This window comes from Eurosta solidaginis, chromosome 1 (genome assembly GCF_040869045.1).
Source record: "Eurosta solidaginis isolate ZX-2024a chromosome 1, ASM4086904v1, whole genome shotgun sequence".
Lineage (NCBI taxonomy): Eukaryota > Metazoa > Arthropoda > Insecta > Diptera > Tephritidae > Eurosta > Eurosta solidaginis.
Window position 1 is genome coordinate 67,054,900 of NC_090319.1, and position 14,611 is coordinate 67,069,510.

The 14,611-nt window shown below is 34.2% G+C and overlaps 1 protein-coding gene across 1 annotated transcript in view; it reads left to right on the top strand.

Moving 5' to 3' along the window:
• The window catches only part of LOC137236828 (maternal protein pumilio-like), a 278,454-nt gene that overhangs the window by 25,125 nt on the left and 238,718 nt on the right, over nucleotides 1–14,611 (top strand). Inside the window, exon 3 of the mRNA XM_067759860.1 lies at nucleotides 10,083–11,018. Within this exon, the coding sequence (XP_067615961.1) occupies nucleotides 10,083–11,018 (936 nt within the window). The remainder of the gene's footprint in view (nucleotides 1–10,082; nucleotides 11,019–14,611) is intronic.

Consider the following 14,611-nt stretch of genomic DNA (forward strand, 5'->3'; position numbering starts at 1 on the left):
TTTATTCGTTTTTCTTGTTCTCTTCCATTTCATAACATTTTATTCTCCATTAGTGCAATAGTTGTTGTAGTACAATGCTCTTTCTTCCTTTGTTTTTTGTTTTTCATTTACTCTTACTCATACCCGCTCTGCTCCACTCACCACCCCGTACTTCGTGTTTATATTTATTTAGAAGCTACTTTTACTTGTTTTTTTTTAATTTTTATTTTGTTTGTTATGCTTTACGAAAAGAAATCATAAATTTTCACAGCATTTTGCGACGGCTGGAAATGTGCCAGAAAAATTAGTGTAAAAGCAAGAAATAAAAACAAAACACACTGACTTAATTGAACTCTGAGGAAAACAACCGGCGACGCGCATAGAAAAGAAAAACAGGAATTTTTTTAAAAAATGGCATAGGAAGCACTGCTAGTTTTTCAATTTGGAATTATTTTTAGAATTTTGCATGGCAGATAATTTTTTTTTTCAGAATTTTCATCCCATTTCAGCGTTTTTCACTGTATTAGAGTAATCAGCGAAATTGGCGGGTGTTGCACGTCAGCGCTGGCGTCCTCGCATATGAGTTGCCCAGTTTCTAATGGCTTTCTCCTTTCTCCCCTTCTTCGGTAATGAGTACAAATGTAGAGATGTGTCTCCTTTGCGAACATTAGATTAGTTTCAACAAAAAAAAGGAAAGCTAAAACTAAATCAAGTGTGCATTATATGTATGTACATTGAGCTGGGTTGATTTGCATGGACGAAAGTTAACCCATATCGTGCCATCGTTTTTTCGATAGGTTTTGGGCTCAGGAAAAAAAAAAAAGTTCCACTAAGCGTACCCAGAAATTATGCGATAAAAACGTTGGCATTAACAGTTTTTAAAAAGATTGGACATATTTATAATATATATCCCATACAACCGACTGTTCAGAGGATTTTCATAATTTTTGTCGAAATCGATTTTTAGTCCGATTTAGACGATTTTTTCAGACAATCATCCACGCCCAATACGTAAGCTTGTGGTAAAATTTGATGTTGCTAGCTGTTAAAATGATGCAGAAATGGTGCAGAAATGGCGAAAACCCTCTTATTGAACAATCGGTTGTATGGGAGGTATATGCTATAGTGGTCCGATCCGGTCGATTCCGACAAATGTCAAATCCCCCATCAAAATATGCCTGCTTACCAAATTTCATCAAGATATCTCAAAAATTGAGGGACTAGTTTGCGTTCAAACAAACGGACAGACGGACATGGCTAAATCAATTCAGCTCGTCCCCTGATCATTTTGGTATACTTTTTGGTGGGTCTAACGGAAACATATCGCACACTAACTACAAAAGAGTCACAACTTGAAAAAATGTAAATGTTCAGGAGAGAAGAAAAACGGTTTATGTGAAAACGCCTGTAGTGTTATACTGAAATCCAGTTTTACAAAGAAGGATACCTCCATTATAAAATGAATTGACGAAATTTTGTTGTAATTATTTGTTTACTGACAAAATATATAGCAATTTTGAATTATGACTATTTCTAAGAAAACTCAATACTCGTACATTCACAATTATTTCATCAAAAAAGGCATATTTCACAATAATACAAGCAACTTTACTCACTATTTACGTATAAAAAGACACAATTTTAATTAATACACAACAAAGTTAAAAGTTTTTTGCGACAAGATAGTCAGAATTTAAAATAATACACTTTATACATAAAAAAACTGTTCACTTGTTCTTAAGCACATTGACACAACTAAAAATAGTACTCTTTAGTTGATAGAGCGCAAGCGATGCAATCAACGCCAAAACTGGCATAACGGTAATTTTCCAGTTAAATAAGAAAATAATGGCAACGAAATTTAAGGGGCAGTTAGAGATGTGTACTGTGAATTGGTTTATGGAAAAAACCGATTTTGAAAAATTTTAAGTTGTGACTCTTTTGTAGTTAGTGTGCGATATACATAAAAAATTATTTGGAGCCTTAAAAATGAAAAAAAATAAATTATTTCACCAAAACACTCCTCAAAACCAAAAAAATATTTTTTTTTTAAAAACTCTTATCGCCAAAGTTTTTAGCGGACAATTTTGAGTCGGACAGGGTATACATGAACATTTTAAAATCAATTGAAAATTTTTTAAGTAGGTCATGAAAAAAACCTAAAAATCAAAGAAGAAAAGTCAAAAAACTCAAATTTTGCAGGCTCGAAAATTATTTTTTTGGGTATGCTTAGTGGAACTTTTTTTCCTGAGCCTAAAACCTATCGAAAAATCGATGGCGCGATATAGGTTAATAAATCGATTCAGCTTAATGTACATACATTTGGCTGTTCATACGAATTTCGATGTAAGCGACTGCCATCGGCATTGTCGTCTACAGTCGTCATAACCATCAGTCTACGCCGTTGTATGTTCGTCTGGACTTTCTGCACCACAGGAAAAGTAATCTACCGCGCACTGATTGTGACTTTGATAGGCATAATGGCGCCAAATGAGCGAGGTTCCCTTCTTTCTTGTCCTTCATGCGGTTTGTACCTTAAACTTTTTCCTTCCTTTGTATGCCTTGTGTGAGTGTGAATGTTTTAACACCTACTTAATTTTTGATTCAAAGTTTTGTTTTCAAGTTTCTTTAGTATGGTTGCACTCTCGCTTTAGCTACCTTTTTTGGTTTGGGTATATTTGGGATCTTGAGCAGCAGTAATGGCATGGCTTGTTTGTATGTCAAACCAATATAATATATAAGACAAGGGATGACGGAAGTTTTTTCCAATATACATACGTACATCTTCTCCATCTTAGTCGAGGTTAATTTCTCAATGTTTCTGGTGGACGTATTGGCTTACTTTGAATTCGGGTCTTATTATTCATATCGCGAATCATTGCCACACTTCCGGTGTCGTTCAGTTTATGTAGCTCCTGTATTCAGCAAAGTGTTTCAATCGTAGGCTAGCTATAGGGCGACTTTCAACACACTACCGCATTAGCATGCAATTCCTCTAAAAACTTACAAGGAATTCTCAGAACTCACGAATATTAAGCAACGGTCGCATGATCCAAACGTAGAAGTTCATTAATCGTTCATTGACAACATCGGAACAGAGGCTCTGTGGGATCTTTTTGGAGGCAGCAGCCGTACCTCAAGAATTGTTTTTCATCCACTAGGTTTTTGTTATTAACTCATTGTAAGACCGTTATTCTATGGTTTTGACCCATTTTTCATTTAGAAATTTCGTAACTTGTGCTGTAATGGCTCTCTCGTCGGGAGTATTTGGGGATACTTTGTCGGTCGGACATCATATTACTGCTTTATATGACTGGCTCAGGAAATAACATATATCATACTTAGATTAGGTTGAAGTGGTTGGCGCGGAGACACACATAGGCCAGTGGCATGACAGCCATTTTGAGACCACAAAAAGACATCATGATAGCTGATATTTCCGCCTGGAAGACACTACAGTGATCAGTAGTTTGCCTGAAAGAGAGTTGGAGGTATCGGTATTTCGAATATACCCCTCTCCCAGTCCTACCGTTTAACTTAGAACCTTCAATGTATATGGAAATCATTTTTGCTTAGAATCTTAACCATAAAGTTGCTGTTCGCAAATGTTGTAATCGTATAGTGGTATGTGCTTCGACGAAGAAAGCTATCATTGCTTGGTATGCTAAAGTGTCTTAGGCTTTTAGTACTCTTAACTGGACGACTTTTTTTAAATGCAGGGCTGCTTGGAGTTGTCCTTGAAGCTGTGTGATATTTACTTATTTTCCTTTTTTTTAGCTTTATATTAAGTCGCTTTCATGCTTGTCCCCTCATTTTCATGCGAATTTTTGACCCACGGAAAAGTCTTTTTCGTTGAGCTAGACACTTCATACTTAGAACAAAGTTCAGATCTGAGAGGCATTACAATGCAAGTGAAAAAAATCCGCTAGGTGGCGCACGGATCGAGATATACAGAAAATTAATTTTAAAATGAAAATTTTGCGATCGACTTTTAACTAACTTCTCGGTGATCCAGAGACTTGAAACTTAGCACATAAGTTGCGAGTCGATGGCATTACGATTCGTGGAAAACAAAATGCTGCCAGGTGGCAGACGAATCGAGATAAACGAAAATCTCTGAAAATCCCTGAAAAAACGCAGGGAATCTTGCAATCGATTTTTGGGTAACTTCCCAGTGAGCTGGAGATATGAAACTTGATCCGTAAGTCAGAACCCGGTGACAATGCAATATTTTATCAAACAAATTCCGCTAGGTGGCGCATGGATCGAGATATTAGGAAAATTAATTTTAATTTGGAAATCTTTCAATCCATTTTTAACTAACTTCCCGGTTACCTAGAGACTTGTAACTTAGCACATAGTTCGAGACCCGGTGACAATACCATTTATAGAAAACAAAGTTCCACTAGGTGGCGCGCTAGTCAAGAGACTTTCAGGCCTATGCGAATTTCACCACGATTCTCAGCTGTGCAAATTAAGTAGCTGACAAACGAGGTGGACTTTTGTTGTTATGATCCGAGGTGGAATTCTGTTGTTATCAGCAGCGTTGACAGATTGACGACGCCGTCGTCATTTTGACGATTTTCAACTAGAATGACGCTTGGACGGTTCTGTTAAGAAACATGACGATTTAAGCCTGCCTTATATGAAAGATTTATTTTAAATATTTAAACACCAAGAACTTAGCTAGTGAAAACGGCGGAGTGGTGATGATATATTTGCCTCCGCATTCCACTCATAAAATGCAACCGCTAGACAGAGCATTCATGAGCCCACTCAAGACTTATTACAGTAACGGATTAAAGCGTTTTATTAGAGAAAAGTTACTAAATTCCAAAGCGTTTGTTTTCGATGACAACAACGCCATCAACGACAGTAATGTGTTTTGATTCACTCATTTCGTCGCAGTAATTTGCTCAATTGCCGAATAGGAAGTCGAGAGGACAAGAGAAAAATTGTCAACGGTGGTTGCAAGAGTCAAAAAGCGTTTTAGGTAGGGTGGGTTGACCAGATGATAGCGGAAGTGGAGAAGCGCCAACAACTTATGTAAACACGTTTCGAATGCTTGGCAATAATTATGCACATCCCTATGTTAACATACTTACATGTATACTTCAGTTAACGTTTTTTTGTTCAGAAGGTGGTTATTTAAATGTAGACAGGAACATCCACGCCACACCGGCGACCAGTCAGACAGTTTACTGAGTCAGTATGTCTGGTGCAAATGTTTATATACTTGTAGCCTAGTAGAAGCAGTCAACTGTTGTTGCCCCCAGCCCTCTAATTGGCGAAAGTAAAAAGTTCATTGTTTGCGGTTTTTTTTGGTTGTTATTATTGTTCAGCGGCCACCGTGGTGTGATGGTAGCGTGCTCCGCCTATCACACCGTATGCCCTGTGTTCAACTCCCGGGCAGAGCAACATCAAAATTTTAGAAATAAGATTTTTCAATTAGAAGAAAATTTGTCTAAGCGGGGTCGCCCCTCGGCAGTGTTTGGCAAGCACTCCGGGTGTATTTCTGCCATGAAAAGCTCTCAGTGAAAACTCATCTGCTTTGCAGATGCCGTTCGGAGTCGGCATAAAACATGTAGGTCCCGTCCGGCCAATTTGTAGGGAAAATCAAGAGGAGCACGACGCAAATTGGAAGAGAAGCTCGGCCTTAGATCTCTTCGGAGGTTATCGCGCCTTACATTTATTTTTTTATTTATTATTGTTCAGTGAGCGCGAAACAAGTTGGTCTGAAAAACTGCAATTTTCCTAGTCACGTCCTGCTTGAAGGATTTTTAGCCCCTTGTCAGATTTGTATTTTAGTCTGCATGCTGAAGCGAAGTAAAAAAGCAATATTAGACTAGCGTAGAAAATTTTTAAATATTTAATTGACAATGCTTAAAAAACATAAAAAAATCAAGTTAACAATAAAAAAATTCCAAAACATAATAACCATTAAAATAACTATTTGAATTAAAAAAAAAAAAAAAAACAAAATAAAATAAAGACAAAGGCAAGCACGCTACCACCACACCACGGTGGTATAAGAAATTTACTAAACGCTAAAGAAACAAAAAAAAAATTAACTGAATTAAAAACAAAAAAAAAATTTTATTTTTATTAAATTCACAATAATAAAAAAAGAAAATAAGAAAGACTTAATTAAAAACTTAAGCAAAAAAAGCAAAACGGATGGAACAAAAAAATTAAACAAAAAAACAAACGAAGAAAAAAATTATAGAGATCAAAAAAAAATTGTAAAGGTATGGCACAATAAACGCCGAATTACGTCTGTGTTGTCATCAAGAATATCCCCTAATCCTCCCAAGCCTTGTGCACAACTATGGGTATTCTGTGTAAGTGTGACACTTTAAAACCCCTCTGCGCTATGACAATAATATTTGGCTACAAGCTCATGGCTCAAGTAAATATTTAGTAGGTACTCATCTAAAAAGCTTGAATAGCCCATCTGCTGGTTAGAAACATATCAATGATTTGACTGTCAATACGGGGCAATTGAATATGAAGATTCCCAATGGCTCATTACATAATTTGATGTTTACCTCTATGTTTTGTTTGTGCGTGCATGTTACTACCCCTTTGTATGGAATTGTTTCCGCCGCTTTATATAAAGTTTTGTAACAAGTAAATATTCAGATAATATGCTCAGAGAAATATGTGGATACCTAACATGTTGTGTTTGTAGGTATAAGCAAATTTTTCTTTGTCTGCCATAAAGTCTGCTCTCGTAAGTGATTTGATTCGCAACAAATGACGCGACTATTCAAACATTTTCTTAATACAGAACTTGATAATTACTCCCACATATGTAGTATCTACAAGCACTGGATAATATATATGTATGTAGATATACATATGTGTTATAGTTTGTTGTAGACAAGATGGCGAGAACTCTAGGTAGGATAGATAGACTAGTAGCAAGTATAAAAAAAGTTTTCCGGCCCAAAAGAAAGTTAAATAGTTTAAAATTATGAAAATAACAATACAAAAAACTGATGCATAAATATATTAAACACATTGAAAGCAAAGAAAACGGAAAATTCGGTAAAATTTAAACAAAAGCTATAAAAAAAGTAATAGAAGAAAATAAAAAATAATAATAAAAGAAAATAAAAAAATTATAAAAAAAAATAAAAGAAACCAAAAAAAGGAATAAAAGAAACTAAAAAAAAAATAATAACAGAAAATAAAAAAAAAATTTAAAAAATATTAGATATAAAAAAAGAAAAAATGAGCAAAAATAAATAAAAGAAGTAAAAAGCCTAAATAAAAGAGAAAAAAAAAATTTGCAAAAAAGAAGGAAAAAGAAAATTAAAAAAAGAAGGAAAAAATAAAATAACCAACTGAAAAATTAAAAAATTTTTTTTTTAAATATTAAAATAAACAATAAAAAAGAAGAAAAAATAAAGAAGTATAAAAAAAATGTATTAAAGAACAACTAAAAAAACAAGAAATAAAATAAACAATAAAAAATTAAAAACACTAGAATAGAAAAGTAAAAAAAAAGCAAAATGTATAAAGATAAAAATAAGAGAAAACTTAATAAACAAATAATTAATTAAAAAAAAACAGAAATAGCATAAAAATTCAAATACTTGGAAGCCAATAAATAATAAAAAAAAAAAATTAACTAAACGATTTTTGGTATCTAAATTAATTCAAAATTAAATAAAAAACTTGCAGTTCTTGGAGCCAATTTAAACAAACAAAAAAAAAAAAAAACAAAGCTTAAAGTTTTTTTATGTCTGAATGAATATAAAATTAAATAAATTAGAATTAAAAAAAAATACAAAAATTTTTATATATGTTATCTATCGAAAAATTAAGGGATTAAAACATAAAATAAAGGCGTGCATGCTCTATATAGTAAAAAATATACACAACTTAAAAAAGCAAGCAATGTTTAATGAATGAAAAATATTAAATTAAATCCATAACGATCTATGTAGAACTTAAAACGATTAAAAATAAAATACCGGAGAAAATTTTTAAGTAAAATAAAATAGCTGAAAAAATGTAAAAAGTTTAACAACATTCCAGTTTTTTTTCTTAGTAGTAAATTTTTAAAAAATATATCTTAAAATAAAAAACCAAAAAATATAAAAAAAAAAAATCGAAATAAAAAATAATCGAAATAATAAAATAATCGAAATAAACAAATTTAAAAATAATCGAAATAAAAAAATAATCAAGTTTACGAAGTAAAAAATAAATAGCAAAGTATTGAAACAAATAATGTATACAAAAAAAAAATTATAAATTTGTTTAAATAAAGTTAGCAAAACAAAAATTGCAATAAAAATGAGAAAAATAAAAATATATAAGAAACTAAAAACTGAAAAATAGAAAAACATAACAAAATATGAAAACCAAAAAAATTAAAAAAGCATACCAAAAGATGAAAATAAAAAAATTATAAAATGTGAAAAAATAAAAAGAAATAAAAAAAGAAAATATAAGAAAAGAAAAACCAAAGATAAGAAAAGCCAAAAAAGAAAGGAAAGAAAAGAAATGGCAAATGAGAAGTAAAATAAAAAATGAGAAAAGCAGGAAAAAATAAATAAGGATGATTAAAAAATATGAGATCTATAAAAAGAAATAAGAATAAGAAATAAAACATCAAGATGTTTGAAAATGTATAATGAAATCTTACAAAACCTTAGATTTAAATAAAAAATATAACAAATTTTTAAATATTTAAATATTTATACACGAACAAAAAAATATGAAACCGAAACTATAAAAAGCTAAAAATTAATTTATTTGTATTTGTATTTATTTAGTAATTAAACATTAGTACAATAAGACTTAGTCTTTTATAGTACAACAGCAAAATTATCAAAATATGAATGCTTGGGGAAACAATAAAATAGAGATATCGGATACATCATATCTTAAAAGTAATGCAAATCAGCAACCCCACTAATCTTGGCTTGCTAGGACCGATAAAATATATAATTAAAAATAAAATAAAATTTCATAAATAAAATAATTATAATTATGTTAAGACTAAAATGTGTATGACAAACATTACAGATTGAAATTAAGTCACTCTTAGAGTGAGAAGTGACTGTAGATCAGTTTTTTGAAGTTGCCTTTGTTAAACTGGCTTTTTACAGAATAAGGAATTGAATTCCAAAGACGAACGGCGTTAATGAAAAACAGCCTTTCCGAATTTTTAAATTTAAATGTGGGAAGTATTAACTCCAAGGAGCGCTCCGATCTGGGGAATGTGAGTTTATCATATAGATACCGAGGTGTTTTGCAGTGAATAAGCTGATATAAGAAAATACAGTTTCTGGATTTCATATATTCGGAAATCTCACATCCCAGGAGAGAGGTTCTCCACGCAGAAATATGGTCAAATTTACGCAATCAATAAACATATCGGGAAACGTGGTTAAATAGAACGTCTATTTTGTGAGAAGAACTAGAATCAAGTCTACTATATACTAACTCAGAGTATGTAATAATAGGCAAAAAAACTATAGCGCCAGATTACGCCTAATAGTAAGCGGGGTGAAATGTGCAGATAGTCTCAGGTTCCTCAGAGTGGCATAAACTTTGCGCATGGTCGAGGTGATATGATCTATGCAGCTAAGAGAAGAGTTGATAACGAATCCCAAGTTGGTAACTTTACTGACCAGCTTTAGTGCAGAATTGTTCAGAGTAACAGCTGGAATATCTTCACCCATCACTTTCCGACTATGCATGGGCAGGTCATATGATTTTGCTGCATTTAGGCTAAGATAATTCTGAGTAGCCCAGCGAGAAATGGAGTCTATATCTCTGTTAAGATTTTCAACAACCACACTAATATTAACAAGGGGATTATGTAAAGAAAATTAAAACAATTGAAGAATAAAACACTAAAAAAATACATTAAATGAATAACTAAAATCTACTTTGGCTTCTTTTTTCAAACTGCCGCACAACGGTTGACTGTATCGTAGAGATTTCACAATTCATTTCCAATCACAAAACTTCCCCTTGTTAAATGTTAAACTAATTTCTTTGAAATTTGTATGCATAGTAAATTTCATAAAAAAATAATTGTACAAAAAAACCTAACATGTTTCATCTCTTTTTATTTTCAGAATCCCGACAAATGGAAGTATAATCCACCACCGCAAATGAATCCGGGTAATGCTGCTCCTGGTGCGCCACCTGGCAGTGGTCCAGGCACTATTGGACCCATCGGCATGGGCGCCGGCATTGGTAGCATCGGTACAAATGGTGGTCTACATCCTTCAATGAATGCACCATCGCAAATGGGTGTTGGACAAATGGGTATGGGTGGTGGTAGCGCTGCGGCAGCCGCCGCTGGTATGGCAGCTATGCATAATGCTGCAGCTGTGGCTAAACATAATCATATGATGTCACAAGTGGTAGCCGCACAACAGCAACAACAACAACAACAGCAGCAGCAGCAACAACAACAACAGCCGCCACATCCAGCACATCAACAGCCAGGAGGACCTCAGCAGCAGCAGCAACAACAACAACAACAGCAGCAGCCACAGCAACAGCAACAACAAGCCCAACAACTTGGCGGCGGTGTAGGTGGACAACAAATGTCACTTTCACATGCACAGCAACAACAACAGCAACAACAACAACAACAACAACAACAGCAGCAACAACATGGACCGCCACATCCCTCTCAAATGACATCACATCAACAATTTGGTTCGAACTTATTAAATCATGCTATGAATAATCCAGCAGCTGCCGCAGCAGCTGCTGCTATTGCCGCAAGCATGCAACCACCTCATATGCAAATGCCAAATGCTATGCAAGCAGGCAACTGCAATATGTACGATCATCCAGGTGTACATCCTGGTGTTGGTATGAATGGTGTACCTAAGCCACCCGGACCACCGGGTGGACCTGGAGAGTTAGTTTACTTTGGCGGCCAACCACCAAATGCAGCTGCAGCTGCTGCTGCCGCCGCCATGGGCATGTTGCCGCAAAATCCTTTTATGAATAATGCTGCCGCGGCTGCTGCAGCCGCCAATCGCAATGCAGCAGCGGTAAGTGAAGAATTTGATTACTAAATAATTTATTGATTTTCATAAATTTCTAACGAAGGAGGAATTAGATAATTTTTACATGCGTGTGTTTCATAGATGGGCACTTAGCATCTTATATGATACATTAAACTTTTTGTTTACAAGTATAAGCTTTTAAAAACTGTTAGGCAAACTTTTAAAATTCGGTGTTTGAGATTTTTTTTTTGAAAAATGTGAGGCCGGCAACGGAGTGGAAGCTTCCTGCTTTTATACAAAAATAGGGAGCTATGAAAATTATTTCTTATGGAAAATTGAAAAAGTTCTCATGACGCCAGAAACGTTTCAAGCCTACAAAATATGTGAAAATAAAAATTGGTTCTCGCTTGGCACAGCTTTTAGCGAGCACTCTGCCATCAGCCTTAAGCTCCACACAAATTTTAGCGAAGCACCTTCAGCGCATCAAAGAAATTATAGGTCGTGATCTGTCGTAAATTTTTCGCCTACACTGATCGAAAAGGGGATTTAGCTGGTATTTTGTCGCTTATTAGGCGCTAACTAGTTGAGAAAAGATAAATTTTGTCACTCTCTTTTATGTACTTTTTTGCTAAGTAGATGTGAAATATCGTATCACCCATGTAAAAACTGACTTACCATTCTCTGATTGAAATGCGAGTTCGTTGGTATTTTGTTGCGTATTAGTCCCACTAAATGAAAATGCGACGAAATAGTCGCTATAATCGGCGCATTCGCGCCTTGGTAACCACGTCACTGTTGCCGAATATAAGCTCGAGATTGTGAAGGATTCTGCCTACCCGGGCACCAGGTTTAACAGCGAAAACAAAAGCCTAGAAGGTGTCGGAAGAAGATGAAATGGATTTTGGGATTATTCGAGATAAAATTTCCCTGGAAGATTTATGGCGATGTCTGTTGTGCCGACTGCGATATCGAAGAAGGCATAATGATGAGCTACATATATGAGCTTGACGCAGATATGAAGACAGTGCAACGAATAAAAGTCCAAAGGCTTCGTTGACTAGCTCATGTTATTCGAATGGACTAAGACGATCCGGGCAAGAAAGTATTTCAAACGACACCGCCGAAGGTGCACCGCTAACTTCATTTTCATAAAATCCCTACTATGCTTTCAATCAAAAGAACAATCCACTTCATCTATTTGAAGTTATTTTTCATTTGTCGTTCATTTGTATAAAGATAAAAATTGACATCATTTCTACAAAAATAATCTACTGATTAAAGAAATAAAATTATTCCTAAAAAAATCCAAAATCTTACCCAACCAACCTACAGCCAACGTTGGTGTGCTTAATGAATCTCATATGGAACTTATTTCGCATTACACGTTGCGGTTTGTGTAAGCTCCTGCAAGCAATAGATGCTCAGCTAAAAAAAAAACATGCGAAATATTTTGTCTGCATGTTGCATAGCTCTTCTCATAACTGCATCAGCATCACTTAAGCCCTACGCAAAAAGAATAAAAACAAGAAAATTTCTCAACTTCCTTTAACATTTTATTATATTTCATTGTGATTTCTACTTTGGTGTTTGCTGTCGTCACGGCGACAATATTACTTGTTGCTCTTGTTGCCTCTGATGGTGTCATTACATTGTTGCAACGCAATTTAATGATGCACGCACTTGCCACCATACAAGTGGAGTCTTCATCATTGCTTGCACATGGAATTGCTAAAGTTCCATTGTTACGCTGCATTTGCTTACTTCCCATGACTGTGCGCTCTGTGTGTGTATTGGCGTGTAAATTTTCAATTTACAGTTATGATCTCAGAATTACATATGGGCAACGTATGTTTTCGGCTTTTTTTTATTCAACAAATTATAAATTTACTAATACCACAAACATAGTCACCATTGAGGGCTTCTTTTCAACAGGAAGGAAAGTTCTTCCCTACTCACTTCATTAATTTCTATAGGAAAATATGGATTTTCTCAAGAAAATCGTGCGAACCATCAAGACATACTGGGTTTGCACATATCAGTGGACGAACGAATGTACTGATCATAATAAGTCGAGAATGCAACCCTAGTCAGGGTGGGGAAAATACAGCTCAAGCCACCAGCGCTTGAAACGGCTACTAATACTATGTTGAGACTGGCCGTTTTTCAAACAGGTCTTATGGAGGGCGTTCTTCAAAAGAATTATGAGAAAGGATGGTCTTAAGTGAACTTCAGAAATTCTTAGTTGGTTTTTGAAATATGGTTTGAGGAAAGGAGGGGTTGTGCAAATCATTTCTGGTGTTAGGCTCACTTTTAAGTTGTGCTTAATTTTTCATATAGCATACATTATGGAGGGCCTTCCATACCGAAGATCCTAGTATAAAGTCCAGAGTGTCGTTACAATAAAATACTTAAGAAAACCGTTGTTCAACACAGCGTTGTTTCTCTGCATTGGCTAGAAACATCTTAAGGCGTGATGCCAATCCATTCGATTTGCTCATTATCCAAAGTCAACTATCTGATGCACTAAGCACTTAATCAAATAATAATTGGAGTTTAAAACACGGTTAAACCTCAATACCAACGAAGTAAATTATAATAATTAAAAACATTTTCTTCAACAATGTCATTATTCAAAACGAGTCCAGATAATAAGAATTATAATAAAAAAAAGTAAAAAATAGTATTTTTATAAATCTCAAATAAAAACAAGTAAGGACGGGACTGTTCTCGGCTGTGCCGAAGACTTCATACCTTTCATTAATGGGGCTGAACAATAATCTTATCCCGTTCGTAATCTCCAAATAATCGGATGTATAAGATAAGAAATATATAGTGAACAGATGTACATACCTAAACGATTTTTAAGATAAATATAAAATAAAAAATGGCAAACAACCCCCTTATCTAAAAGATCGGTTGTATGGGATATATATTATATATAGCTCCGATCGAAATGATTTTTACAGGAAATCTATGATATATTAGAATATATATCACCAAGTTTCACGTTTTTATATTGGAAACTAAGGGAGAAATGGCAAAAAACCCCCTTATCTGAACGATCGGTTGAATGGGATATATATTACATAAAGCTCCGATCGAAATTATTTTTTCATGAAATCTTCTATGATATATTAAAATATATATCACCGAGTTTCACGTTTATACTTTCTAAATTGCGGCAGGAATGACCAAAATCGTCTTATCTGAACGACCGGTTGTAAGGGAGATATATGTTATAGTGGTCCGATCCTACCGAATCCGACAAATGTCTAATATAATACAAAAATACATCCTTGTGCCAAATTTCATTGAGATATCTCAAAATTTGAGGGACTAGTTTGCGTTCAAACAAACAGACGGACGGACAGACGGACATGGCTCTATCAACTCAGTTCGTCGCCCTGATCAATTCGGTATACTTAATGGTGAGTCTATCTTCTATATTTCTCAACGTTACTAACATCGGACCAAAGTTAATACACCATTTCATGTTCATGAAAGATATAAAAAGTGGATGAAAATAAATAAATAAAAAATTAAAATTTTAAACGAAAAAAATTGTTTTTATACTAAAGAAAGTTTTAAATAGAGAAAAATAAGTACAGTATTAATAACCACCGTGGTGTGATGGTAGC